This window comes from Cariama cristata, unplaced genomic scaffold (assembly GCF_000690535.1).
Source record: "Cariama cristata isolate BGI_N322 unplaced genomic scaffold, ASM69053v1 scaffold10221, whole genome shotgun sequence".
In the NCBI taxonomy this organism is placed as follows: Eukaryota; Metazoa; Chordata; class Aves; order Cariamiformes; family Cariamidae; genus Cariama; species Cariama cristata.
In genome coordinates this window covers 18,740-45,639 of record NW_009597533.1, presented here as the reverse complement: position 1 = coordinate 45,639, position 26,900 = coordinate 18,740, and the positions used below count along the sequence as shown (strand labels likewise).

Below are 26,900 nucleotides of genomic sequence, written 5' to 3'. Positions count from 1 at the left end.
TATGGTATGGGATGTCCCTTGGGACATTGGGGTCAGCTGTCCCAGCTTTGTCCCTTCCCAACTCCTTGTGCCCCCCCAGCCTCCTCACTGCTGGGGTGGGGTGAGGAGCAGAAAAGGCCTTGGCTCTGGGTGAGCCCTGCTCAGCAGTAACGAAAGCATCCCTGAGTTATCAACACTGTTTTAATCACAAATCCAAACCACAGCCTTGTACCAGCTACTGTGAAGAAAATTAACTCTATCGCAGCCAAAACCGGAACACTATCAGAGATCAATGAATGTTAGGAGAGATCAAAGCTCTCCAAATAAAAGTTTAGATTAGTGGTAATTCTATACTCATAAAGAAAAATACTTCTTCCCAGTTATATTCTGTGGCTTTTGAGAGTGAGAAATGCAGTGATTTTCTCCCTTTAGATTATTGTTTTATCATTGAAACTAGTCAATTAATTCAAGGCCAATATCACAATTGGAAAAATAAAATGTGACAGAATATGTGACACTTTGTACCAGGCTGACTAATGAAATATGACAGTGCTTCTGTGAGATAAGATATTGTTAAGTTCATCTTACAGATGACGTTACATGTTCATTCCAAGACTTAGATGTCAAGAAGTCTGCTAATCCTAAAATCAAGTCAATTTGGTTTTACTTTATTTGGACTTTTAAGTGAATATAAGCTGCTCTTAAAAACATTTAAAAGTCTCATCATGTATGTTATGCTGAGTTATATCCATAATACAAATTCTTTTCTGAACAATAAAGGTTTCTGATCTTTTCAAAATACATCTGTTCTCATAGGAAGGCATAGAACTTGCTTATATAAGAAATGACTTAGGTGAAGCTTAGCAAATACCTCCTGATCAAAGTGTGGAAAAGGAATGCAGTAAGGGATATATGGATCACAATTTTTCATTGCTAATTCTGTATATGACTTATAAGTGGACAGAACACAAACACATACACACACTTACTTTGTTGGATGAAATAAGAGAGAGACTTTATTATACCTGAAGCTGTGTTATGGTCAAAGTATGTACCATAAGATGGTAAGGATCCAAAAAGTCTTGCAGAAGTCTTTAGGAAATGACATTACTAAATACCTTGCAGGACCCTTTTCTAAACGTGCTGAAAGATAAACTCCTGAAGACTTCCTTTCATCAAGTAGAGGGTTCTTCCTGACTGCGCTATCTCACCATAATTATTTGTGGTAGTGTTATATTGACTCTTCCTTAACTGCTGTTTTTGCATCTTTATAACGTGTTTTTTTCTTCTTTCTGAGAAGAGGCTTAAGCAAGACCTGAAGAGCCTCCATTCATTTGCTCTTGAGCTTTCAAAAGACTTCCAGCGTCAAAGCAAGACTTATCTTTACCAAGTTTTGACAGCAGTCCAAGGGATACAGCTGCAAAATGAAGCAATGCAAAGTAAGGCTCATTGCACTTACATTTCAAACGTAACACAACAGTGTCATTGTTAAATGTTACTAACATTAAAAGGTTGAGTTTTATTTTCTGAGAAACATGTCACTGAAATTGTAGCACTTGGTTTTTATTTGACATTAGATCATCAAGGAGTTCTGAAGCATTATAAAGTGTACAAATAACTCTGCAGAGGTTATGACTGGTAATTTGGATTTAGCTTTTGCGTTGATCACAGCTGCTACTAGACTGCTGCTGAGTTGGCTCAGCTGTAACATTTTCAATCTGAAGTTCTCAGGCTTGTTATCTTGACTGTTTGAGAATGGCTGAATAAAGAATGTGTTGATTTAGCTGAAATTTGTCTGCTTTTGACTGTACCAGAAAAGGACTTGGGTGATTTCAGAGATTTCTGAAAATACTGTCTAAAATCAGGACAGACTGGATTTTTAATGTTTCTGTGTATTTACGGAGAAAATTTTACTTCCAAATCAAAACCAGTTCCACCCACTAGACTGTAGATAATAACACCACACGGACTACTGTTTCGGAATTCAGGTCCTTCCTTGTTCATGTGTACATAGAAAGCAGACCCTGCAGTGCAGTGGTGTGCTCTGCCCTCATCCCTGAGGACTAAGTGCATTGGTCCTACACCTGGATCTCTTGGCATGGATCTCTGCACCTGCTTTCAATATCCTTAATTCTGGTGGAGCTTCTACCAGGCCTGAGAAACACAAGACATACAGAGCTTAAATTGTTTGAAGCTTAGCAGCCTGATGAACTAACAACAAATGCACAAATTTATAATTGGAGTCGTCCCTGGGTGATGCTGTAATATCCATGTGTTGCCATTTAAAAGGTACATTTTTCTCCTGCTTTACTTTTTCATTGAAATACTTAATTTTGGGACTGATTTGATGCTGATGGGACTACTTGTGTCAATAGCAACAAACAGCATTCTCGATGATGGGTGTTTGCAGAACTTGTCCCTCTATGTTATGTACTAACTTAGGATTAAAATTGATTTGATTACTATATTATCCATGTAGAGAAAATGCTTAATCAAGTTGTCATTAAAATGGAAAAAAACAAAGTGGAAAATTAACCGTAGATGAAGGTCATTGTTTCTCTTACTGAAGCAGGAAGATAAAGGAACAGATAGGAGGTTGGATTTGGCACTTGAGCTGTTGTGGTCTAAATAAATAGTAAGTATTCTTTATGAAACCTTGCAAATTCCCATTGACTGTTCTCAGTTTGCACTTCGTGGTGCATTGTTCTATGAAATCATAACCAGGAGAAGCTTCATTGCCTATAACAAAATAGTGTGTTGGTACTTAGGTGGATGACTTACGTTTTTTATTTGGCCATTTTTCAGTTCTCTGTCAAATGTTTTAGGTGGAGATTCTATTGTTAAGGTTAAATATGATGGTTGGAATTGCCATCCCTAAATTACATGTAATCTTTTGTAAACAGAAAGTCCAAAGTATGTATTCTGGAGACAACATATGTTATCAGTTTAATCTTAAAATAGAGATTGAAAATGAGGGAGAGAATTATAGAAGAAACATTCAAGTAGGTTAATTTCGAGGCTGTAGTTGACATGCAGCAAGCTGTAAAACTTCCCTGCAATAATATGAGTAGTCCCTTGCTGAGAAATATTTATTCACAGTCTGAAAACCAGGCTATTGCCATCTTTCCCACTGAAATTTAAATAGTAGTAATTCATAAGACACAGAAGTGACATTATTCTTTTGTTATAGGCCTGTTTCCCTCATAAACAAAGCTGCTATCATTTTAGCAAAAAATAGTGGCCACCTGACTGCAAATGATACTGCTGAAGCAGATGCAGTAATTCAGCAGATTTCTGGAAGGGTAGGAATTTCTAAAAATTTAAGGTGACTTTTTAGATTGCTTCACCACACAGGTATTTCCAGAAAGAGGAAACGACAGTGTCTGTGCATGCAGAACCTATTTTTCAGAGAGGGGAAACTACTGTTCTCAGTGCTTGGCAAGGTGGTGGGTACTAAGGAGCAAAATGAGTCCAAGTGAATTTGTGACAGAGGAGTTGCTGCCGGTTACTGACATTTTGTGAAAGCTGCTACAGCCCAGTGACTTAAATATCCTTTGTGGTTCTAGGAGACTTTCTCTCTGGGGTTGAAAAGGTGAAAAATTGGGTAAGGAGCTAGTTTCCCACTTCGCCCATATGCTGGCACCTATGTGCTATGCTCCTCTTGGAGAAAGCTGAGCTCTGCCCTGTGCCGATGACTTGTATTTGTGCAATGTGAGCTATCATCATCTTTCCCCCTCAGCTCAACGGCAGTCTCACCACCTCAGCTGCCTTTGGAAAGTTTTCCTTCTTAGTGTAGAGTAGGGGAGGGGGAGCGGGACCTTGGATCCAGCCACAGAAATAATTGCAGCAGCCCAAAGAATAATGTTGTAGCCCAGGATATAAAACACAGCTGAATTAAAAAGAAGTTTTGGAATTAAGTCTATTACATCATAGCTGCTTATCCTAGAACCTCCTTTTTAAACTGGAATCTAGTACAGAAAGAAACATTAAAAACCCCAGGGAACTATGGAGAGAGCTACACATCCATATCTGAGCTGGGCTGTGGCTGTGCTAGGTTACGCTGCTGCTGTTGTTTATGTCCTCATCACAGGCCTTTCTGTTATGCTGGTATCACTGTCCTCATAAAGAGACCACTTAAATATTGAAACAAACTAGTATTTATTTTTTTTTTTTCTTTCAAGACTGGAAGAATGGGAGAGTACCCTTAGCCCCTATTGCTTTACTGTTTATTCTAGAGACTTCAAGAATTGAAAGTGTGTGTACACAAATTTATAAATGAAGATACTTATTATGGAGGTTACTTAAATAATCAATGGATTCCAACCTCATATTTTGAAAAATACTGCATGATTTAGGGGTCAGTGACTGGAAGAGTCACTTTTGACAATTTATTGTAACATACTTGCACGTGATTCTCCAAACCAAGACGTACTAGTGTTACTCCACATAAAGATGCAAGAAAAGGATTTTTCTTAGTGAAACTCCTAGACTTTGATACCCCAACTGTTAACGTGAAGTTTCCCCTGCATGCATGCACTTGTGGAGGAGCGTTATGAGCTGGAGGTGAACAGCGTGGGTATTAAAAAAATAAGATCTGAGAAATCTCCAGTGTAGACAAATGCCCTTTGAAGTTATCTGATTTTTAGTCTATACCAGAGAGCATAAGTCTTATATGTGACATACTGAGATTTTAAGTCTGTTCCTTTCTTTGTAAGGTAGCAGATGCTGAGGCTGGTGGCTGTCCTGCTAACTCAGCCCTCAGGCTGTGGTTTTAACTGCTTGATGCTCTACATCTTCAAACTGCTCACTAATTGCTATGGAGATTGATTTCCCACTGGGGTTCCTAAAAGCTTGCTTTTTACACACGATTACAGTCACATATGCCGTCTGGGGTGTATGTTTGTTTTAAGCCTGCTCAGCATTAATGTAATAGGGCTGAAATAAAACCATTTGTGAAGCTAGAAGGCTTTTATAATGACCCATATTGCTCTCCTCAGTTTTGTGAAGGAGACCTCCTGGGGTTCAAAAGATCAATATTTTTTATGAAATCCTGCCCATGAGGCAAATGCACCTATCGTAGAGGGAACCTTATAGCTGTTGTACAGCATTGGTAGCACTGTAAATGAGGCTGAGGACAAATGATAGGTTAACTTCTTGTAAAGTCAGCTGGCATGAATTTAATAAACCACAAATATGGCATAAGCCTTGCAAGTGACAGCCCCATCCAGAAGCAGGTTGTTTCAAGTTTACGTTTCAGGTTTCACTGACAGATAACATTACTCTAACTAAACTGACACATTTGAACTGCCTTTAAATATCTTGTATTTGTGATTGTTTTTCAAGATTTCACATGTATATCTGTGGTAATTATCTGTAACTTTGCATAGGCGTTTCATAGCAAGAGAAGTATGATGGGATTTTTCAGAGGTGTCTAGTAAAATCAGGAACTAACCCTCCTAATTAAAGTTTGGTAGAACTTACAAAGGTTTATGCTTCTATTTCATGACGTGCTACTGGAAAATTCATTTTGTAAAGTCACAGAGTTTAGTTCTTTGAAACAGCTTTCTTCTAGTGTTTCAGATGAAAGCTTTTGATCTTGAGCAGTCTCTACAAGAGGTGACAGAGAGATATGAGAAAGAGAAGCAAAAGAGGAGAGCTCTACATAACAACTTAGTTGTAAGTATATTTAATGACAGAACGTTTTCTTATTTTGTAATTATGCCCATAATTTGCTCACCAATAAAACTAAGGAATATACTTTTCACGGATATATCACCTCCCCCAGCTGTCTATATACGATGCATTTCTTTGCTGAAACACATTTGTCTTACAGTAAACTCCACCCCATTCTTTTTACACAAGCATCTTCCAAATGCACTCGTGTAATATATTGCCCTAAGGAATATCATACATTTTGAATAGTGGACAAAACTTGAGTTTCTTCATCATCTTCTCTAAATTTGCAGCTTCTGAAATTGTCTTAGAATTCTTAAAATGATCAACTTGAAAATGCAACATAGCCATCTTGTTTTTCCAAATATGTCTAACTGTATCCTGCCTAGTCATTAGTGATGGTTCATTTGGGATTAATTTTTTCCTTCTTGTACTTTAACTTTACTCTTCCTCCTCACCCCTCCCAAATGACTAGTTTTGGGTTGCCTTCTTCAAGACCTGATTTTTAGAAACCCAAGCCACCTTCAAACAAAATTCTTCCAAGTTTTTCTGCCTGGGAAAATGAAGCTCTTTGTTAAAAAGTACTTACAGTCCACGCTCTGCCTTGTGTTACAGTTTACTGAAAGGATACTCCCCAAGGCAGTGGGGATTTAATGCTAGTGATCACTAGTCATCACTGCAAGCTGTTTTCACTAATAAAAAACAAGAAGAACTGATCACCAACAAAAAGGAAGGAAAAACACCAGGTTAGATAAACTGAAGTCTGAAACAGCCTGCAGAGAAAAATCAGTTACTGGCTTTTTAGTCATGTGGCGAGGAAAAGGTACAAAATGTTTTATATTCCAGATATTCCTCAGGGCTGGTGGAATAGAAATGGAATGTGTAATCTTGTCTATTGAATTAATATAGGTGTCTGAAGAAGCTCAAGTAAAGATGAAGGAGACTGAAGAGGGGAAAACAGCTGAGATTGAAAGCCTTTTTTTTTCTTCCCATATAGACTGGAGAGGGCTACACCCTTTCAGAGCTCTGAAGAGCTCATACTTGCTCAAGTGCTTTTTCTTAACTTCTCAAGGCAAATTATATTGATACTATGTTTCTCTCCACAGAGTCTAAGGCTGTGATGTTGTAAACACCTGCTTTCTTAAACATGTTCGTGTCTGCTTCACAAATTCCTGTGTATTTGTCCTCTCCAGTAGTTTGTGTTAAATACCTCTTAATCTAACCCTAGGAACTGAGAGGAAATATCAGAGTCCACTGCAGGATCCGACCATTGCTCCCTTTTGATACTGCTGCTGGACATTTGATGTCACAAGATAGGTAATTTATTTTGGCTTTGTTAGATCTTAGCTGACTCATAATTAATATACAGAGACAACAATAGCTATATATATGAGAGAACAACTGTGTTCTTGACTTTTCTGTCTTTATGTGTGTGGGGAGACGATGATGATATTATAAGAAATAATTGCTATTTCCTTTTCTTTATCTTGCTAAATTGGCTTTAGCCAATCTCATCCCCTTGTCTAAAAGTATGCCCACCTGAACAGAAGGCCATAGCTGTTCTGCCAAGCCAGGATTATCCCTTGCGTGGTGGAAGTAACACAGCTGCAATCAGTTTAGAGTATATTTGCTGTCCTATACAAATTCTGGGCTACAGTAATGTAATAACTGTCAGAAGTCGTGGCTAAAGACACACACTCAGCATTACAGTTGTTTTGTATTGCTATAGAACAGATTTGCTGTCAGCACAAACACTGGAAATTCTGTTTCAGTATAATTTGGCTCTACATCCCTAATTTATAATATACTTACTGTAACTGAAGTGTCAAAACATTCCAAGATCCAAAAGGAAAAGAGGGATTAGGTGCAAATATGTGCTATAACAAGCTGAATTCTCTATAGATGACTAACATGAAAGAAGGTAGGGATTGAAACCTACACAAACAAAGAAAAAATGGCAAAACTAGGTGGGTGGCTAGAAACCAGTAACAACATCATTTGCTCTATCAGTAAATAACTGATTTAGGGCTTTATTTTACTTTTGCTGGCTGGTAATTCTAAAAGAGTACATTCAGTGTTTTAAAGTTTATTAATTTTTGGCAAATCTTTAAAAAAATATAACATCAAAAATAGCAGACAAGGAATTTCAAGGAGCCTGAAGGGGAAACTTGCATTAACCTGTGGTTGATATACCTGGGAAGGAATCCACTCACTGTTTTTGTTGCTCTATGGAATAGTGCAATCAGGTACTGAATTGCAGTGTAAAACAGGATGGACTGGGCCAAACAAACAATCGTTAAGACTAACTTTTCTTAATATATCAAAAAGTAATTTAAATAAAACTTAGTTGCAAAACTAAGGACTGGATCTCAAAACATTTACACACATGAATGAATTCATACACCTCAACAATCCCAGTCAGTTTTTGGGCTAGTAATGGATGCAAGATCAGGGAAATATACCTAAAAGGAGGGTGTTTTTCACTTTAAAGTGAAAGCCTCTTGTTACAAGCTCACATTTCAATCTCAAAATAATAGAATGGCTTGCATGTGAATTAGTCTTAATTGGGTTTGTTCTAAATTTCTTTTTTAAGCAGATTATTTTGCTGTAATTGCACTTTGGTTTTTTTATTCACAATGAACTGTGATGTTGGTTTGTATGTGGGGTACAATAATAATGGCAATTCTGAAAGGCACTCTTCAGACAGTGTACAGTTCACTTATGGTTTTAAAGGTACCTTTTTTCCCCCTGTTGGCTTTTTGTTTTCTTTACAGGCAAAGAAGCTTTTCAGAAAAAGTGGCCTATGCAACTGATGATGTGAGTATTTGATGGTGAAATTCAAAAGCACATTCACAGATACTAGGAAGGAGAAACAAGAGGGACATGTGAACCATGGGTTTGTAAAAAAAAATGAGGTACTTCCTTGGCAGTTGATGCCCAGCTTTGATCACCCATGGCTGCAATAGCAGGTGATTCCTGCTATTTTCATCCTGACTCTTTGTAGTAGTAATAGCTTGGAGCTTCTGCTGGTGCAGTCATCCATGAACCGGAGGTTGTGTGTTTGCGGTAGTCAAACTGCTGCAGACTTCCTGCAGTCAGTCCCTATTTGCTGCAACTATTTCTAAAATTATGTCAGGCTTTTTTCATTTTATTATTGCAACACAACTAATGCACTAGGAGAGAAATATGATATCTCATGAACCACAACGGCCTACGTGGTACGGCAGTCAAGCACGTTAAAGTGTCCTGGCTTAGATCCATCAGAGGAAGGAGAATGAGCATTGAGGTTGCAAATCCAGATGACATTCCAGCATTAATTGAGGCCATTACCAAGATATAAAATTTAAAAAGACACAGTACTGTGAGCTAAAGTCAAAGTATTAACTTGGGTTTTAATTTTCTTAGCCGCCATAGTTCTTAGTTGGCTGCTCACTGTTACTTACATGGTGATTAGCCAAATTCTCTTCTATAGTATAGCGCTTAAAATATTGCTGAGGTGACCTGCAGTATGTTATGCTTTTAAATCTCTCAAATTATAGCTTCATTAAGCAGATCTCACTTGCATAAAGTGGATACTTAGAGATATATGTATGCTATTAGGAAACTAATGGAGCACATGAAGAGTCAGCTAAGAAAGGGTAAATATGTCAGGAGAGAAAAAACAGGGATCTGTAATGGTAGGCATAGTATTCTGGACGCCATGACCCATTTATTGTACTATAAAATGCGACAACGTTTCTGACCTGTTAAATTTTATTGCATAAAGATGAAATTAGATAATGTTTAGGTTTTTGATTATTTCATATAGATATCTGACATGCTACAGTCTCTATAGGTTTACAGGCAAAACAGTGTCTGCTTGCTTATGCCAATTTATGAATTTTAGTTTGTGTGAAACAGTGACCTGGTAAACTTCAATACGCAAACCTGTTCTCATGTTTAAAAGTCCTTATGAAATATTCCAGGAAAATAAATGTATGCATGGATTTGATTGTAAAATGAAATTTGCAAAATACTAACTTCCTGATTTTGGAACACACGACAGTGACTTCAAATGTTTTATTGGTTTGCCTTGACATTTATTTGGTTAAAATGCTTTCTAGCATCTGCCTTCAGCAGATACGCAGGAACAAGCGATAAGAAATTAAAATCACCACAGCTGGATTCTGTGATCATGTCCATATCCACTGTTCCATATAACTCATTTAAAATTATTTCTCTGCCTTACTGAATTTCACTTACTGAACTGCTCCCCAGGCTTGGAGAATTGGGCTTGAGTGTCAGGACAGATTGTGAATATTTATGAAGTATCCTTTTGTCATTTCCATGATTCATATTGCCCTGAAAGAACTCAGATGGGGAGTATTCTGTGACGCTGGGGTGAAAAAAAGGTTCTTCAGTGTTCATGTGAGACAGCTGTATGAATTTCATAAGCACTATTGACAGGGAAACCTGATGAGATTCTGTAGGTCAGCAGCCGTGGTGGATATGTTAGGCCATACTGATCGCCTGGGAAAGGAAGGTTATTACAAATGCTCATATGAAACTTCTGCCAATTAACAATTCTTTTGTTTCTATATTATGCAAATAGAGTTTTTTCTGTCCTATTTCTCACCTTAGGGAAAGCTGGTCTGCAAGTAAAATTGATATCTGAATCAGAAATGCATCCCATAACTCTATATCCTTTTCTTTTTTTTTTTTCCTTCCCCCAGAGCCTGTTGGTTACAGCATAACTCTATATCCTTTTCTTTTTTTTTTCCTTCCCCCAGAGCCTCTTGGTTACACATCCTATTAGAATTTCTGTGTCAAGCTGCTTTGTAGCCAAGTGTTGTACTCACATCTGTGTAACTGCTAAATTTGCCAGTACTGAGAGAGGTAACATAGCTCATTCTGTAGAGTAAGTGTTGTCATCGTCAGGTTGATAATGATACGTTGGCCTTCTCCAAAGAGGAAGAAATACGTGTAAACTCAAAATGAGAAATTTGTTTTTTATTAGCCATGTGCATGCTGGACATACTGTTACGCAATCATTATTTGCTCAGCTCTTTGCGACTTTGGTCTGTGGTGATATTTATTTGAAGACCATTAGTTCAGCACTCCAAGGTACTTGTCTGAAGCACAGTAGGAATTTCAGCACTTCCATCAAATGCAGAAATATAGGTTAGTAAGCTAGGAAACCTCCTTGAATTAGATGAAGTATTTTGTGTGCTAATAAGCTTCCACCCAAATTGTTGTAAACCCCCCCCCCTTTTTTTTTTTTCCCTTTACTTGTCTCTGCAATTAAGCAACATTTGGCATGAGAAGCAGAAGGGCACAGAATTTGCTATGTAAGGCATGTCAGACTGCTGCGATTATACTCTGGTAATAGTTTAAAGAGCTGCTTACATATCTGTCAGACTCACAATACTACTATATAATCCATCTGGACAGTGGATTCCACTAAAAACTTGTGGAGTTCTAGCAATTGTGCTAGTGCAGCTCTTTGTTACAGTTGTCGACTAGCATGTTAGTCTATGAAATGTGCATCTTCTGCTTAGTTCTAGGCACAAATATATACGAAATCATTCTGAAAAGGCACTGTGAAAACTGGCCCTATAATAAAAAAGGACTTTTTGCCATTTTTTCTCCCTGTGGTGGCAGTTAGGGAGGTTGAGTTTACTTGCCTGTGGCTTTCTAGGTACATAAGTTCAGTTCAGGGTTTGAATCTTTCTTGTGAACTTAAGTGCACCTATTTTGCGTTGGTTGTTCTTTAATAATCCGAATGTGTTTTGGGATCCTTTCTTGTGGTCTTGCTAGTTCATTGCAGTATACAGGCTGTAAAGCCTCATGGGTTGGTGCCTGCTGGAGAAGGGCCTTGGACTTGATCCTTAATTACTGCTGTCACCTGGAACATTAGAAATGATAAATATTTCCTTGTATGTGTGTGTGCCTATGACATTAACTACAAGTATTTTGTTTTTCTCATAGGAAACTGTCCTTGTAAAGTGTAGCCGTCCTGGTCATGCATCAATAAACAAGACTTTTCAGTTTGAGAGGTGGGTAGTCCTGTGTAGCAATCTGGATTGCTGGAAGATTTGTATAGTGAAAGCCAGTTTTTTTGTAGGCGTTGGTTAGAAGGTAATCATATTTTTTTTATTTATGTGGTATTCGCATTCTTCCCAGGACAGAATAATGCACTTCAGCATACAGATGACACACTTGGTCTTCCCTCTCAGTGGAGACTACTGATATGCCTAGATTTGAAACCTGTATAGAGAGTTACTTGACCCTTTTCGCAATCTGAGTAGCTCTCATGATACTTGCAATATGTTGCAAGATAGCAAAATGTTGTCCACATTTTAAAGGTAAGGAAGTGATGTTTGCCTTTCAGTACTTACAGGGGGCTTATAAGAAAGATGGGAACAAACTTTTTAGCAGGAAAAGGGGTAATGGTTTTAAACTAAAAGAAGGTAGATTTAGACTAGCTGTAAGGCAGAAATTTTTTACAATGAGGGTGGTGAAACACTGGCACAGGTTGCCCGGAGCAGTGCTAGATGCCCCGTCCCTGGAAACGTTCAAGGTCAGGTTGGACAGGGGTCTGAGCAACCTGATCGAGTTGAAGATGTCGCTGCTCATTGCAGGGGGGTTGGCCTAGATGACCTTTAAAGGTCCTTTCCAACCCAAACTATTCTATGATTCTATGAATTGAGGTGGATTGCGTGACTTTACAGCATGACTGAGGCAGAAACTGGACTGAGGACTTGTAAGACTCAATGTTCAGCCATGCTACTTTTAAGTTAGAGTTAAAATGGCCTGAACATAGACAGCAGGGTAGAGTATTGGCATGTAAATCAGTGCTCGTGGTGTAGGGGAAAGGCTGTAGTGTGACAACTTTCCTTGTTAGATGCTTGAGAATCCACACAGATGAGAGAGATTTTGAATGCACCAGCTGTGATAAGGGTTTTAATTGGTGTTTGTGCCTTATGGGACAGCAGAGAGTCAGTTTGCAAGACAGAAAACTGCAGGCAGTCAGGCTGAAAGGTGCCTTATGTTCTTTCAGAATGGAGCTGACCTGAACCTCTGAAAACAGGCACAAAGAGTTAAATTAATACAAGTGAGATCTCTGTAAATGAACAAATACAAAATTTTGCCCCATGCCTCCTTTTTTCTAATGCAAACTTTGCATCTATGCATTGCAATGACTCATACAGTAGGCTCTCTACCCTGAACCATGCTTCAAAACCCTCTGAAAACAGAGCACATGAGGACGATTTCATGCTCCCTTGCTTGAAGGCAGAACTTGATTTAAAGTCAAATGTATCTAACATGAATTATCTGTCCTGGTTTAAACTTAAGGTCTGAGCCTGTTCAGCCCGAACCACTGTAGGTTTGCTAAACATTGCCAGTCGTTCACCCTTTCCTTGAGGCATCCTTCTAAGATGCTGCCTTTTTCTACTCATGAAGACTGGGGGCTGCTGTTATGTAGGCCACCAAACAACTGAAAATTCCTGACATAATGCAAATCTTGAGGAAGCTTTACTGACCCCATAGGTTATAGAACTCCTTTGATACAAGGTATATGAGATCTCTCAATGTACATGGCCTCCTCGCATGTCTGCTAAGCTACTCGAAGTAATTCCTTTCGCCCTCCAGCTACACCTAACACAGCCATACCAGTTGAAGTAAATGCAGCATAATGCTGGAATTCAACTGTGTAGAGCAATACAGTTAATGGTACTGACACAGGACTCCAGAGGTGCTGTGACTCTGGACATGTGGTGTAGATCCTGATAATCAGGAAAAGGGTTAAATGTAAATCCCCCAAAGAATGCAGTTCTTGGGGAATGTTTTTTTAGTGTCCCAACACAGCTCTTTTTTATAAACAGAAGAGCATATGGTTCTTATGAACTCAAAAATGTTTATTTTTTTTAGCAATGTTTTATGGATCTAATAAATGTCAAAATATTTGATTTCAGCTCAGGAAGAAAATTCCAGCTTTCAGCATGTTATGCTTTTATAATTTTATTGGCAAATCAGTTAGCAAAATAAGAAAGAAGCTCAAAATTTTCAAGGTGAAATTAACATTAATCATTACACGGGGACAAATCTGTCATCATTCTGGTAAAAATACATGGGCTTATAGAAGGAGATTCTGTGGATTTGTTGCATCTTTCATGGTCTCAGATAGCTAATTAAGTGAGTGTCCATGCTTCAGTCCTGTGGTTACAGCGTAGCATAAACTAGTTCAAGCCAACTTTAAGCTACTTCATTTGGGTACTGGTAGCATTTGAACCACAGCAGCTAAGTAGTGACAGTAAAACCCCTTTAGGAAGTTGAGTAAATATTTGGAGAAGTTACTGTCATCTGGAGGCCCGTGCCTCTCCTCCGGACAGCTACCAGAACCTGACATAGTTAGCTATGGCTGTACTACTTCGCAGTGCAAACAGGCTACTAAGACTGGTTGATTCTTGCCCTGGTTGTGGTCACCAGCAATCTGTTTACTTTATTAGACAGCAAAACCCATCAACAGCAAGTGAAGACAGTATGAATATTCTCATCTCTAAAATACCCTTCTAAGTTTGTGTTTCTTTTTTTTATGTAGTAGCTCTGAGATGTTTTGATGTATTAAGAAAAAAATATAATTTCAACACATACTCAGAGGCCTAGTTGGTTAAGGTGGAGGACTTGGTGCTAATGAATATTTCATCAATTGCAGATGATAAATGAAGCAGAGAAAAGTGTTTGCAAGTGCTTTTGCTCTTTTATATTGACCTTGCAAATTTGATGTGCAAGGTTTACTGAAGCATATGCGTGTATGCATGCAAAGCAAGGATGGAGTATTGCTATTCAGTGTCTGTGTCCTCCCAGTACGGACTGTGCCACATCTCTGCATATTTGTTGGTTTCTCAGTGTCGTATGACAGCACATCAGTGGAATGGCAAGACAAGCAGTATTTGTCCATCAAGCCAGACAAGTGCTCCTTTCCTGATTAAAGAGAGTACGTTTTCAGGCAACTTACAATTAGTCTGTGGAACACATTGCCACAGGATGTTACTCCAGGCCAAGAATTCAGCAAGATGCAAAAAGAAACTGAATGCTAATTCTAATAATATTTTTTTTGAAACAGAGATTCAACTCATATTTCAGTTTTGAGGCCAGTTTACAGCTTTTAAGGATTAGGATGAGGCACAGAGATGAATTATTGTGTCTCCAGCCACCATAGTGTTTCTTGCTCCTTCCTCTGGCTATTAGGAACAAAATGCTGAACTAAGTGGGTTGGCTCTAATTCTGTATCTGTTTATCAGTGATCCCTCTGTACAGTCTTGTTTATGGAGAACATGAATACAAAAATCTACATTTGTGCAGGCTATAGACTGTAGCGGCCAGATCATGGTCAAATATACAAAGAGGCTTGAATAAATGCTAAAGAGCGCACTACGTCTTCATTCAGTTAAACTTGTAGTATTATATACAAGCTGTGGGATACTGCTAAGTGAAGTGTACTTGTACACTATATACACAGGGAAGTGACTATCCTTTGTAATGTTTGCTGCTACCAAAATTCCTGTTTCTAATTAGTCATTTTGCTATAAGCTGTAGAGAACACACACCATTCATTGGAAAACAGAGCTAAACAAAAAAAAAAATCTCAACAGAAAGATATCAGAAAAGAAAGCTTTTTCCAAAGATAAACATTCATACCTCAAACACTTAAGTGTGGCTAATGACATTCATGGTTTAGATTCCGTTTGTCTTGTATAAACAGTGCTTGCTTCAGGCTGTAATCTTGGAGAGGATACATTTTTGGTGTGCTGGAGAAGAAATGAATGAGTTAGGATGTACACTTTTTATGATCAGAATTTCCTCCCTTTGATTTCTATTTTCAGGTCTTGATTTTATGTTGTACAAACTTGATAGTTGAAAGGGACGGAGGAAAAATTTCTTTGAAGAGCCCTGTGTTATCTTTTTTTTTTTTTTCCTTGAATTTGAAAAACATATGCAGTTGTTTTAGACATCATTGTTTTGGCCCAAGGATTGTACTGTCATTGCTCTTTTCGAAGAGGTGGAATAACTCATTCAATTTCAGCGTCTTTCATTTTGTTTAAAAATGAGCCTGAAATCCACACCACAATGTAAAAGAAGATCTTCCCTGGAGTAAGAAGTGTTTATTTCAGAGTAGATAGTTTAGCAGGGGTGGGGATGGAAATACCTTAGGCTGATGCTGCCCACAAAGACAGTGCATCCTTAAACATGACCCTCAGAGGCCTTCTGATTGCTGCTCTGCCACTGACTCTTCTGAGATAAGTCCCCAGGCAAGTTTGCAGCCTCTGTACCTCTTCTTTTTTTTTTTTTTCCCCCCAAACCTTATCCACATCTAAAGGGAAACACAACTTGATCACTCCTTTCCTTCGCATGATGCACAAGAGACACAGGCAGCAGGGATATTTCATACTCTGGTAGGTGGGAGAAAGTAACAGGGATTAGTACAGCCTCTAAAAAGACTCTGTCTGCCGGAGAGGCAGGCAGGATTAGGATGAGCTCAGAGAGCCACAAGAGTACAGCTGTGGGTTGTTCGCTCCAGCCCAGACAATAGCCGGTCCCAAAAAGCAGGCGAGAACCTTGGAGTTCTAATTTTCAGTTCCCTGACATAGAAGTGTCAGCAGGTTACGGGTTTTATGTCACTGGCATATATTTTCCCTAGTTTGTGTTCTTGTATTGTGACAACATATTTGTATTTTTTCTTCAGTTAATCACTGCACTTTGCTCCTCAGAGTCTACAATGCTTCGGAGTCTCAAGACACAGTATTTGCAGATGTGGCCCCTTTGCTAACATCTCTCCTGGATGGGTAAGTTAAAAGGTGGGAGTAAGAAAACTAAAGTGCAATAATCTACTGAAACCCATCAATTAAAAAAGAAATTACTTAATAGTGGCAGACCTGTCAAGTTTTGTGGCTTTGCAGTTCCGCTTTCCTGATTTCTTTCTACTCAACACCAATTGAATGTTGTTTCCCCATATAAACAGTGAAGACACTGTTTACAAAATTTAGCAGAGCAGAAAAATTTGGAAAAAAAAAAAAAGTAGGTTTTTTTTTGTCTGGTCTGCTTCTGGCAAACTGAAGCATTGCTTCTAATGGAGGATACTGTCTTTTTTCCTTTGTGTTTTTGTAGGTTATGTTTCATAACTGTTTTTCAGTTGCAGACATGGTATGATACGTCTTTTCCAACAGCGTGTTCACATACGAAAGGCCTGCCAGGGCCACTCTCTGATCACCTGTTCTGGTTTTGTGTACAGCACAGGCCATAGGAGGTGGTAGAATCAATCGTGGTTGAACCAGAACTGAGCATCCTCACTCATGGTTAAAATGCTCCTTCAGGCACTGAGGTTAAAACAGAATTCTGGTTTGAATACAAAACTGATCAGTAACAAGCATTAACAAGTACCTGTAATTACTTCTAGCCACTGAAGTTCATGAAGTGTGATTTTTAATTTATACTAGAGCCAACTTAAGCTACTCTTGCAAAGAAGCCTTGAAATGCATACTGTTATAATCCTCGAGGCTTGAACTGAGATTTACGCAAAACTTCCTTTCTGCTCCTTTCTCATCCCCACTCCAATTCCACTCAAATATAGGTGGTGGTTGTAGAGCTGTCATGGACCTTTCCCTCCCTGTAGAGGGAAGGACAGTCCCTTTCCACCCACAGTGGCGTAGTTGAATGGTGGCAATCCTTGTTCCTGGCAGTCTATGCACTGAAGTTTCCCAGTCTAGCCTAGAAGAGGTATATCAGGATATTGTGAATATTGGGAAATCCCAGCCATCCCTTTACACATGCCACAGAGGGGCCCACAAGGGCTACCTGGGCTAAGGGAGGTCCTATATGGCATTATTCAAGTTTACCAAGGATGAGTAACCACAGTTTCCATAGCTGAGCAACCTAGGGACCACTAGGTTGGAGGAGTTTCTTCTTTCTACTTTTCCTTTTGTAATGAACATAAATTTGCTTTGGCTCAATATATCACTTGTGTATCTTCAGACATATCTGATCTATACCTTGATCTGCTGTACTTCCCACTTTCTAACTTCCACATTGGGAGAATCCTGTCCTAAAAGCTAGGATTTTTATATTCAGTTAGGAAATGTTCTGTTATTGAAAACAAAAGACCTGTCTTGTTCTTCCAGAAGTGCCACTTAAACAGAAGCAGATTTTTCAGGGAAGGCGAGGCTGTGGATACGAGCCGTGTTTCTCAGCAACCTTCCCATTGTAAATGGGAAACAGACACACTTAGTCTGAACCTTCGACCTCTTTGCTGCTCCTGATTGTTTTAGTCTGGGCTCCAAAGTGGTCTGAAACAACTGTTACCTTAAGTAGAAAGGAGTGTTCCGCTATTTTTCTTTATTTTTTCTTTATTTTTCTTTCTTAATGAATTGTTTCATTTTTCAGTATAAATATACAGGAAGAAAAGATTGTTCCATATGCAAAACAGGCAAAGTACATCAGACTTCAAAGTTTACAGTTAGCCTTACAGGGCCAGCAAGGGAGTAAGATAACATTTCTTTTCTTTACAGCATTGAAGAATCAAACTTGTTTATTTTAAAGAAGAATACATTTCTCCTCCTTTTATTTCCTTTATTAGTGTTCTCTCCCAGTGATAACTTCGCTATACTGAACACCCACACTCTTTACAGGAGAGAAATACTATGAAACTATTGTTATTCTAGCTTGACAATAAGAACTTTTCTAAACAAGAATATAACTAATGAAGCAGAGTGGAGAAGAAATTATCAGGGCATGTAGGTGAATCATAGTCTGAAATTTTCAGATTGCTGTATTTGAAACCCTTATCAGAGAAACATGGAGTAGTTTGGTTGGAAGGGACCTTAAAGCCCATCCAGTTCCAACCCCCTGCCATGGGCAGGGACACCTTCCACGAGACCAGGCTGCTCAAAGCCCCATCCAACCTGGCCTTGAACACTTCCAGGGATGGGGCAGCCACAGCTTCTCTGGGCAACGATGTTCTAGTGCCTTTGTTGGAACCAGAACACCAACAAAGTAAACTAGGTAAATATAAACTAGTCTGCTGCTTGTTGTCTTGTTGAATCACCCAACAATGCATTCTCTCCTGTGCCTATTTAGATACAATACTGCTTCAGATAGTTTTAGCTTATTTGGGCTTACTGAAATACTGTTTTGGCTTTGGCAGTGAAGGTACTGCTGATTGACGCCTTATTTGCATCTCTATCTTCAATGTTACAAGCACCTGTCTACTTAGCTTCTAATCATATCATCTGTATCTTGTCAGAACTATTCTGTCTGTGATGCTTACTTTCTAACAAGTAGCAATTAAGGAAAATTTGAATAGCTGGACTATATGAAAGTTTGAGAGACTTCTAAAAAGACTTCCATTCTGGTTTTCCTAAGGAAAACTACTTGCAAACTTCTGACTCCCTTTTTGGTTCCAAAGATCTCTTTGATTTTGAAGCAGGGCTAGAAGTCTCAATAAGCTACAGGCTGGCCAGGCAGTGTGTGTTAGAGGTGGAATTGTGAAAATTGCTCATTGTTAGCCTGGCTGAAAACTACCAAAATTAGTGGGAGCTTTTCCACTGATGTAAATGCAAGCAGAGTTATGTCTGCAGTGAATACTTGGAGAAATCTCTCATTTCAGATTTACAGCGCTGATTTCTAGAACATTTCATTTTGCTGCAGTGCTCTTTATTTTCAGTTACAGTTATCTCATCTCCTTTACTTCATCAAATCTGTGGCTAGACTTCTGTTTCATACTCTGCATCCTGAAATGTGGAGGGACGTTACTATAGATTCACTGACTGCAACTTTACTTTACATCCCCAGAAGGGGTACCCAGGTATTTGCTGTGTTGCTTATCAGCCCACATTTCTTTCTAACAAGAGAAAGCTTTCTAAATAATTCTCCAAAAATAATTGCTTCTAGCCATGTTTAATATGCAAAAAATCACTGCAGATGTACTTCTGTGCAGTGGCCATTTAAGTATTTCATGACTTGAAACCATAAATTTAAAACAATTAGATCAGGGGTGTTCATTGAAATATGCTGGCATGTGCTTGAAACAACATTTTTGTTATGAGGAAAAGCATCAGATAACCAAAAGCAGCTGTTCAGGTCTGCCCACAGAGGAGGTAGCTTAGGCAGTGAAATTTTACTCTCTGGCAGAACAGGAGCAAGCCCATTCTTGCAACTCTCTAGTAAAGCAGAAATGTCAGCGTACTGCAAATCACTCCTCGCGTATGGAGATTGTGCTAATGTTGTGTCTCTGAACAAACAAAATAGTCCAGGGAAGAAGCAGTCCTGTCAGCGTAACTGCGCATCTTCCAAGAGTTTTTGCTGTCACCGTTCTGTGGTCAACGCCAAGGTGCTGGCAGGTGCTGCAGAGCAGACACAGTCAAGCAGGGACTAACCTTCAGCTGCATGGTGCAGCATTGGTCCTCAGTACAAAGTAGTGCTGTGGCCAGACACATTTATATTCACCCGTTTGTTTTGCTTAAGATGTTGACTTTGTTCTGACTATGTTGGAAACACACTTTCTGGATATGATTCATACACCTGAATTCAGATCCCTGTGGCACAGACATCCACAACAGAGCTCACAGCTGTGGTCTTTTTTTATTATTATTTTCAGTGCAGAGAAACAGGCATTTTCAGAGTTCTGTTCATTACATGAATTTTACATGTCTGCTTCAGAAGATGTTGAATTGTGTTTCATAGGTGCCTGTACCTCTGCAGTGACATTGTACATTTTCACCTTCTACAAGTCTGTATCAGAGCAGATCCCACCACCTTTAGTCCAGAGTAGACTTTGTGCGCATGCTTATACTGAACTAATGCATTTGGCTTAAAATTTGTGCCTTATTATTAGGACTGTCTTATCTTTTCCAATGACTGAGGGCTATGACTGATGAGTCTGCCTCAGAAAGACTACAAGAGCTGAAGATTTCCCAGCTGTTAAGCTGTTCCCAGCTGAGATATTAGTGCTGCGGTTTGCAGCATAGCACTGTAAGTCAAATCAAACCCAGCGATGGTTTACTTTAAAATGCTGTACTGTAAACTGCAGTGGTTCAGGAGCTGATTAACCAGCAGCTCGGTAGTGCATGAACTGGAAGTTGGGCAGACAGGAGGTCAGACCTCATCAATCATTCCAAGCTAAGCATCCCTTAAACTCTGCTTAAAAGCATCCCTTCAACTCTGCTTAAAAAATAAAATCTGTTTAGGCAATCTTATGAGCAGTACTTTAATTTCTGTCTGATTTTGAGATCTCCAGAAAGAAATCTGCAGGGGCAGTATATTTATTTTTTATTGCAGTTTGTGCCCCAAAATTGTTTGAGGTTTGACTTGCCGCCTAACAAACACATTTGATAATGCTAAAATAAATGAAGGCCCTTTTAATTTTCAGGTACAATGTGTGTATCATGGCTTATGGGCAAACGGGAAGTGGGAAGACATACACGATGTTGGGACCACAGATAGAGGAGAACTTTGCATTTGAAGATGAATCAGAACTGGGAATTATTCCTCGAGCTACCCAAGAAGTTTTCAGGTAACAGCTAAGTAAGGGCTTGTGTCAGTGGCAGTCACCTTAAACTTTACAGGAAGGAAGAAGTAATGTTTGTAATATACTTATCATTACAGATTTCAGCTTCATAATGATTAATATTTATAACTTCTCTGACTGCCATTTGATATTTGAGTTTTGATATAAATTTCTAATCTCTCTCCTGCTTAGTCCGATTTTCTAAGAAAAGAAGATTATGCAATCTTGCTGTGTGTTACCTGTCCATCTGTCTTTCAGACTCCCTAATTACCTTATGAAAATGTTTCAACCATAGTTGTGGGAGTCTGAAAGATAATTAAGTTCTTACAAGTTTTGTGAAAATTGACAACTGGAATCGATGAAGAGGATCCAGATTGGAACCCAGTCCCCAAGAAGAGTGACAGCAGAATTTTTAACCGCAATCTGTTCTTGCTTTGAGAATTCGTAGATTTTTAGTTGAACCTAATGCCTGATTTAAACTGATACGCCGCTATGTTATAATAGAAGAGCCATTAGAGGTTTTTCCAGCTAAGCCTATTTCTTTTGGACAAGGGTAAAAGCTAAATCAAAGATCTGATTTTGTACCAGAATAACTGTGTCTAACTGTAAATACTCTCCTGAATAGACAAGCCCTTAATTTACAAATTTTCTGAGGCTGTGGACAGATAACCCCTTACAGATCTAACTGGGCAGTTTGCCATCTCTGCCTGTTCATTGCTTGCACTCTGCCAGAGTTTATCATACCTTGAACTCTGAATGCAACAATGTTCAGCAGAGAAATGATATAAAAGAAATCTTGAGGAAGGAGGGAGGCTAGTGGACAAAAACAATTTAAGCTGGCACAGCTGTTTTGAAAATGAAGTTTTATTTACTGCTTTAAGTATAATTTAACTGTGCATTCTGATTCTTCAGCTTAACATTAGCATGTGGATGAGGCAAAGCCATGGCTGTGGATATTTAACAAGCACTTTTATCAGACTGTAATTAGATTACAATTAAAGAATAGATCTATGTTTACAGATTGTTCACTTGGGGTTTGAATTCAACATTTTTTGGCTTTTGTCTTCTTGGGTTTTTTTCTATTTTTATTCTCCAGGCTTATTTCAGAAAAGCCACCAGGAAGTTACTGGGTTGAGGTTTCTGTTGTAGAAGTGTATAATAATGAAATTTTTGATCTTCTGGCCAAAGACAGTTGTGGAAAAGTATTTGGCGTCAAACGTGATGTTGTCACAACCAGAGAAGGAAAGAGCGATGTTCCATGGCTTACACATGAGTAAGTACACAATTTGATCTGTATCATCCGACCGTGATCTGGTGCCTATAATGCAATGTATAGCTGTCACAAAATTGCATTATAGGCACCAGTTATCACTTCTTAAACAATGAGTCGTTACCATATGCAAAAGAACAGTTCTCACTGTTTCCATTAGCTCAGTCTATTAGACTGCAGTTGGCTGCAAATGTCAAAATACTTCCAGAAATAACAGTACAATTAGTTTGGCTTATAATCCTCTGTTAAGCACCTTCCACTCAATGCCTGAAGATAGCTGTATATTTTGTTGTTGCTGGATCTATGGCATCTTGTCAGCTGTAGAAAAAGAAGGGGTAACCCAGTCACAAAGCACTTTCAGTCTTACTAAATTATAAAATTTACAGATTATAATAGAAATGTATGTATTTCTTGTAGATTTTTAAGTAGCTGTAGAGTGTTAGCTTTCCCTATATGCATTGAAGTTAAAAAAACACAAAACTTTAGAAAGAATAAGATTTTAAGTGATCTTTTAATATAAATCTCCATCTTACACTGCTTAGTATTCCGTTTTCACAACTGGAGGCATTAAAGTGGGAATTGGTTTGCTGGCATTTGAACCCGTAGTTCTTGAAAATCCAGGTTCTTCAAATGAAAAGCTAAGTAGCTAAGCTTCTACCCATTCAGTTTTAAGATGTATACCGTCCCAGCATCGGTGTATGGTTGAGTTTGATTCTTATTTACACATCTTGATGGTGTAGGAAGAGCTAAGGTATTTAAGGCTACTTAAAATAAGTATAGTTTTAATGCCTTCTTGTACTTACTAAGCATTACAAAGGCTTGTTTTAGTACACCTGGGAATGATTGTTGGTGTTACGTATATGTAGTATACAAAGCAAATGTATAATACTTTCTTGTTATATATAAAACACCTTGGCTAATAAGATGGTAAAAATCATATGTTCATAACCGTTCACCCATTAACAAGAGTGAATCTGTTTCAGATGCTTCATTTTAGTAATGGCTGTGTTGTTTATGCTAGTATTAAATCAACATTAGCAAAAAAAATTATGACAAGCAGTACTAGTGGCACCAGAGAGGTGATGCTACCCAGTGGAATTAAGCTCGCAGGGAGCCCCCAGCATGTGAACAGATTCCAGCAGGGAACATTTCTGCTTGTGCACTACGGAGAGGTCTAGAAACTTAGAAAAAATGTTCTGTTCCTTGGGCAAATAATATTTGTGAAACTAAACATCTTGCCCTATTGAAATGTTTAGCACAGTATTATAGTTTTCTACATTTCTGGGGGAAACATGATGTTTTTCTTCACTTCTTTATAGTAATGCTTGTCATGGTCCAATCTCTACTTTTCCAGGAGGAATTAGAAGTCAGATATGAAAAGCATTCCTCCCGCCCCCCCAATTAAAATAAAGTGCACCCTCAGTGGAAATAATTGAAGGCAGTATTTTTGTCTTGTGGGACTTAGTGCAGTAGTTGTTTGTGTATGTGGGTTTATGCTATTGCCAGAAAGCCTTGATAAAAATACAAGAATGTACTGGAGGATTGTGCAAACATGTTTTTATTCTACCTAGTTATACGCATTTATTGACTTGTATTTTCTAGCCATGGAACTGCTCATAGAAAAGTGGGACCCCAGAGAAATTATAAAGTGGCTTTCTTCACCATGGGGGGGCTATAAAACTCTCCTTTCTTTCTATGAAATAATAATCACTGCAATATTCCAGGAGGGATTAACATTTCTATCTAGGGTATGCCTGCTCTTCAGTCTTGAGGTTAAATATGATTTCTACAGAAATTCTGCATCCTTGATGGTACTCTGCATGCTCCATAAGAGCATGGGATGAACTAAAAATGACTGATGTTTGAAATGCTGAATCCTTTTGCCCTCTCTGTCTGTATTATGGCGACTGGTGGGTTTCTCTCAGTCTCTGTTCTTGGATTCCCCCAACTGTGACTCTACTCCAACATTTAGCACCTGGTTAAAGCTCTGCTGTCAAAGGAATGAAAAACTCCTTCAGAAGAGGTTGGGAGCAGAGCCTGACCTGTGTGTGCTGAATCTTTCTTGAAGGAGCTATTCTTTTTCCTTTGACTAGAGCAGAAAGGAACTGTATGACTTAGAAAATGAAGATGGGTGCATATAGTGTGGGTATGATGGGAGTTGAACTTTTCCTGCTTCATCAGAACCTCCAAGTAATTTTTAATTAATTAGGGTATTTCAGTAACCAAGATGCTGGCCTCGCTTCATTCCTGAAAAATGCCTACTCCCCTTCCCAAGGGAGCTTTGCATAGTTACTGGGTGACCCATCTCTTTTCCTCGGCTCTGGGGAAGAGAGGTGAGATGTAGCTGGACTTGTGCCATACAGACAAGAACTAGAAGCTGCAGTAAGGTTTCACTTGTCCTTCTAGTTAATAAAATGGCTGCTCTGTTTATTTCTGTAAATTTTAATTTATGGTAAAAAGGAACCTGGCGCCTTGAACTAAGCACCCCTTGAAAAACACTTATCTCAATCAATTGATAAATAGTCAATTCTAATGCAAATATAAATAAGACTATGGACTTGTATCTCAATTACAATGCAAGCAGCAAAAAAAGTCCAATTCATAAACAGGTTATATTAATAGTTACACAGAAAGGTTAATAAGAAAAAGCAAACCCAAACAAAGTAAGGGAACCATTGAATGAGGCCACCCAGCTGCCCGAAATCTAAAGTAAACAGTTGGTGCTTTGAATAAAAACACATCCTCATTTGTGATAATATTTCATCTAGAATATATTGGCCTGCTGGGTCTCATTGGCTTCTCCATATATCCATTAAAGTACAGTAGTCTTTTTCCTGCTAACATGTACATCTTACTGAATCACAAAAACCTCAGTCTCTTTCTTCTTTTATGGCTTGGTTGACTTTGGAGAACATTCAGCATCAAATTTTTAACCTAACCACAACAGGGCTTCTCTTTGTAGAATCTGATCCTGGAACGTGCGGTACATACAGCACGATAAAGTCGTAGAGATTATACTAAAAAATTATTACTGTCGGTCCTGCTGAGAAGCTACTGTGCCAAGCTTGCAGCACTGGGCTGGGGATGCCGTTTACCTCCAAAATCAACTGCAGTTTCCCGGTAGGTGACCAGCACTGACAGCACACCCTGAGGCTCATCTTCTGCAAACACTAGTTAAAGGACAGCCGCTTGTAGCACTGACAGCACACCCTGAGGCTCATCTTCTGCAAACACTAGTTAAAGGACAGCCGCTTGTAGCACTGACCCTTTGCCAGTGCACAGCAGGAGCTTGCAGAAGCCGATTGCCTGTTGCTACATCCTGGTGAAGGCTGCTTCGCTCTCAGGCCATCCAGCTTCTGGAAGATGCGGCTCAAAACTCAGGAAGGCAGGATCTGCCTCCTTGGGGCAATAGTGGGATCACCCCAGTGTGAGGCTCTGCCTTCTCTGACAGTAGGAACCAGAGCCGCTGCTTCCCTGCTGGTGCCAGGTCAGACGACTAAGGAGGTGCACAGAGGTAGAGGTGTTACAGGGGAGGCCAGCGCGTGCGGCTCAGGGTTGAGAGGCGAAGTCTATAGTGGTCATTTAGCTCCAGCGGCCCTGCTTACACAGGGAACTGCTTTTAGGTGGGTGTTTCTTTTAAGTGTCTATAAGCATGGTGTGGCTAAGTATTCCTCTGTTCTTCAGATGACTTGCTTTATTTTCAGAGGAAATTGTTTTAGTTGGGTATAGCTCTTTTGTCTCTAAACTCTTCAAGTATGCCTCTTCTTTGCATAAAATAAATTTGTGCCCGGTGTGACTTTCACTGAAATCGGCCAAATCTAAATCGTGAAGGCCTTGCCTTTTATCACATGCTTGCTTTTGCAGCGATGTGGAACCAAGCCTGTAGCCTGTCAGGAGAGTTATTAATGGTTCTGGTGTTACGGGGCATTCAGTAACCAGGCTGTGGCATGCAGTCATAATAACTTACACACCCATCTAGAAACTAATGTTTAGGTGATGTACCTTGGGTGATTATTGAAGAAGGCCAAAGTGGTGAAAGGAAAGGGTAGGCAATCATACCTCGTTTGCTTTAAACATTGCAAACCTGGGGGAAATCATAGTGGTTTTTTTCTTTACCTAATCAGTTTATTTCACTTTCTGTGTTAGGTTTTTGCCATTCGATTGGTCGTATTTCCTTTAACTGGAAAAGAAAACAGAGAGTACAAGATTAAAATGCTCTATAGAAACTTATGCCTGTCTATTCTGACACTGTGCTGGAGTCCCTGCTCATTGGACAGTGGAATTGAACTTTTTTCCAAGGATTCTGGATTTAATTCCAAATGCAAAAATATGATTTCAAAGGCCCAGAGAAATTTCTTTTTTTTTCACCCTAATTCTGTACCTCCCAAAGAACAGGAGCTACCTTAACTTAAACTAGACAACTCCACTTTTGAAAAA

General features: G+C 39.0%; 1 protein-coding gene across 1 annotated transcript in view; it reads left to right on the top strand.

The window, feature by feature from the left end:
• The window catches only part of LOC104168356 (kinesin-like protein KIF25), a gene marked incomplete at its 5' end in the record, with an annotated part of 35,544 nt that overhangs the window by 1,328 nt on the left and 7,316 nt on the right, over nt 1-26,900 (top strand). The window contains 8 exons of the mRNA XM_009708924.1: nt 1,280-1,418; nt 5,552-5,655; nt 6,881-6,969; nt 8,427-8,469; nt 11,620-11,687; nt 16,404-16,478; nt 21,056-21,199; nt 22,290-22,466. Coding sequence (XP_009707226.1) covers nt 1,280-1,418; nt 5,552-5,655; nt 6,881-6,969; nt 8,427-8,469; nt 11,620-11,687; nt 16,404-16,478; nt 21,056-21,199; nt 22,290-22,466 — 839 coding nt within the window. The remainder of the gene's footprint in view (nt 1-1,279; nt 1,419-5,551; nt 5,656-6,880; nt 6,970-8,426; nt 8,470-11,619; nt 11,688-16,403; nt 16,479-21,055; nt 21,200-22,289; nt 22,467-26,900) is intronic.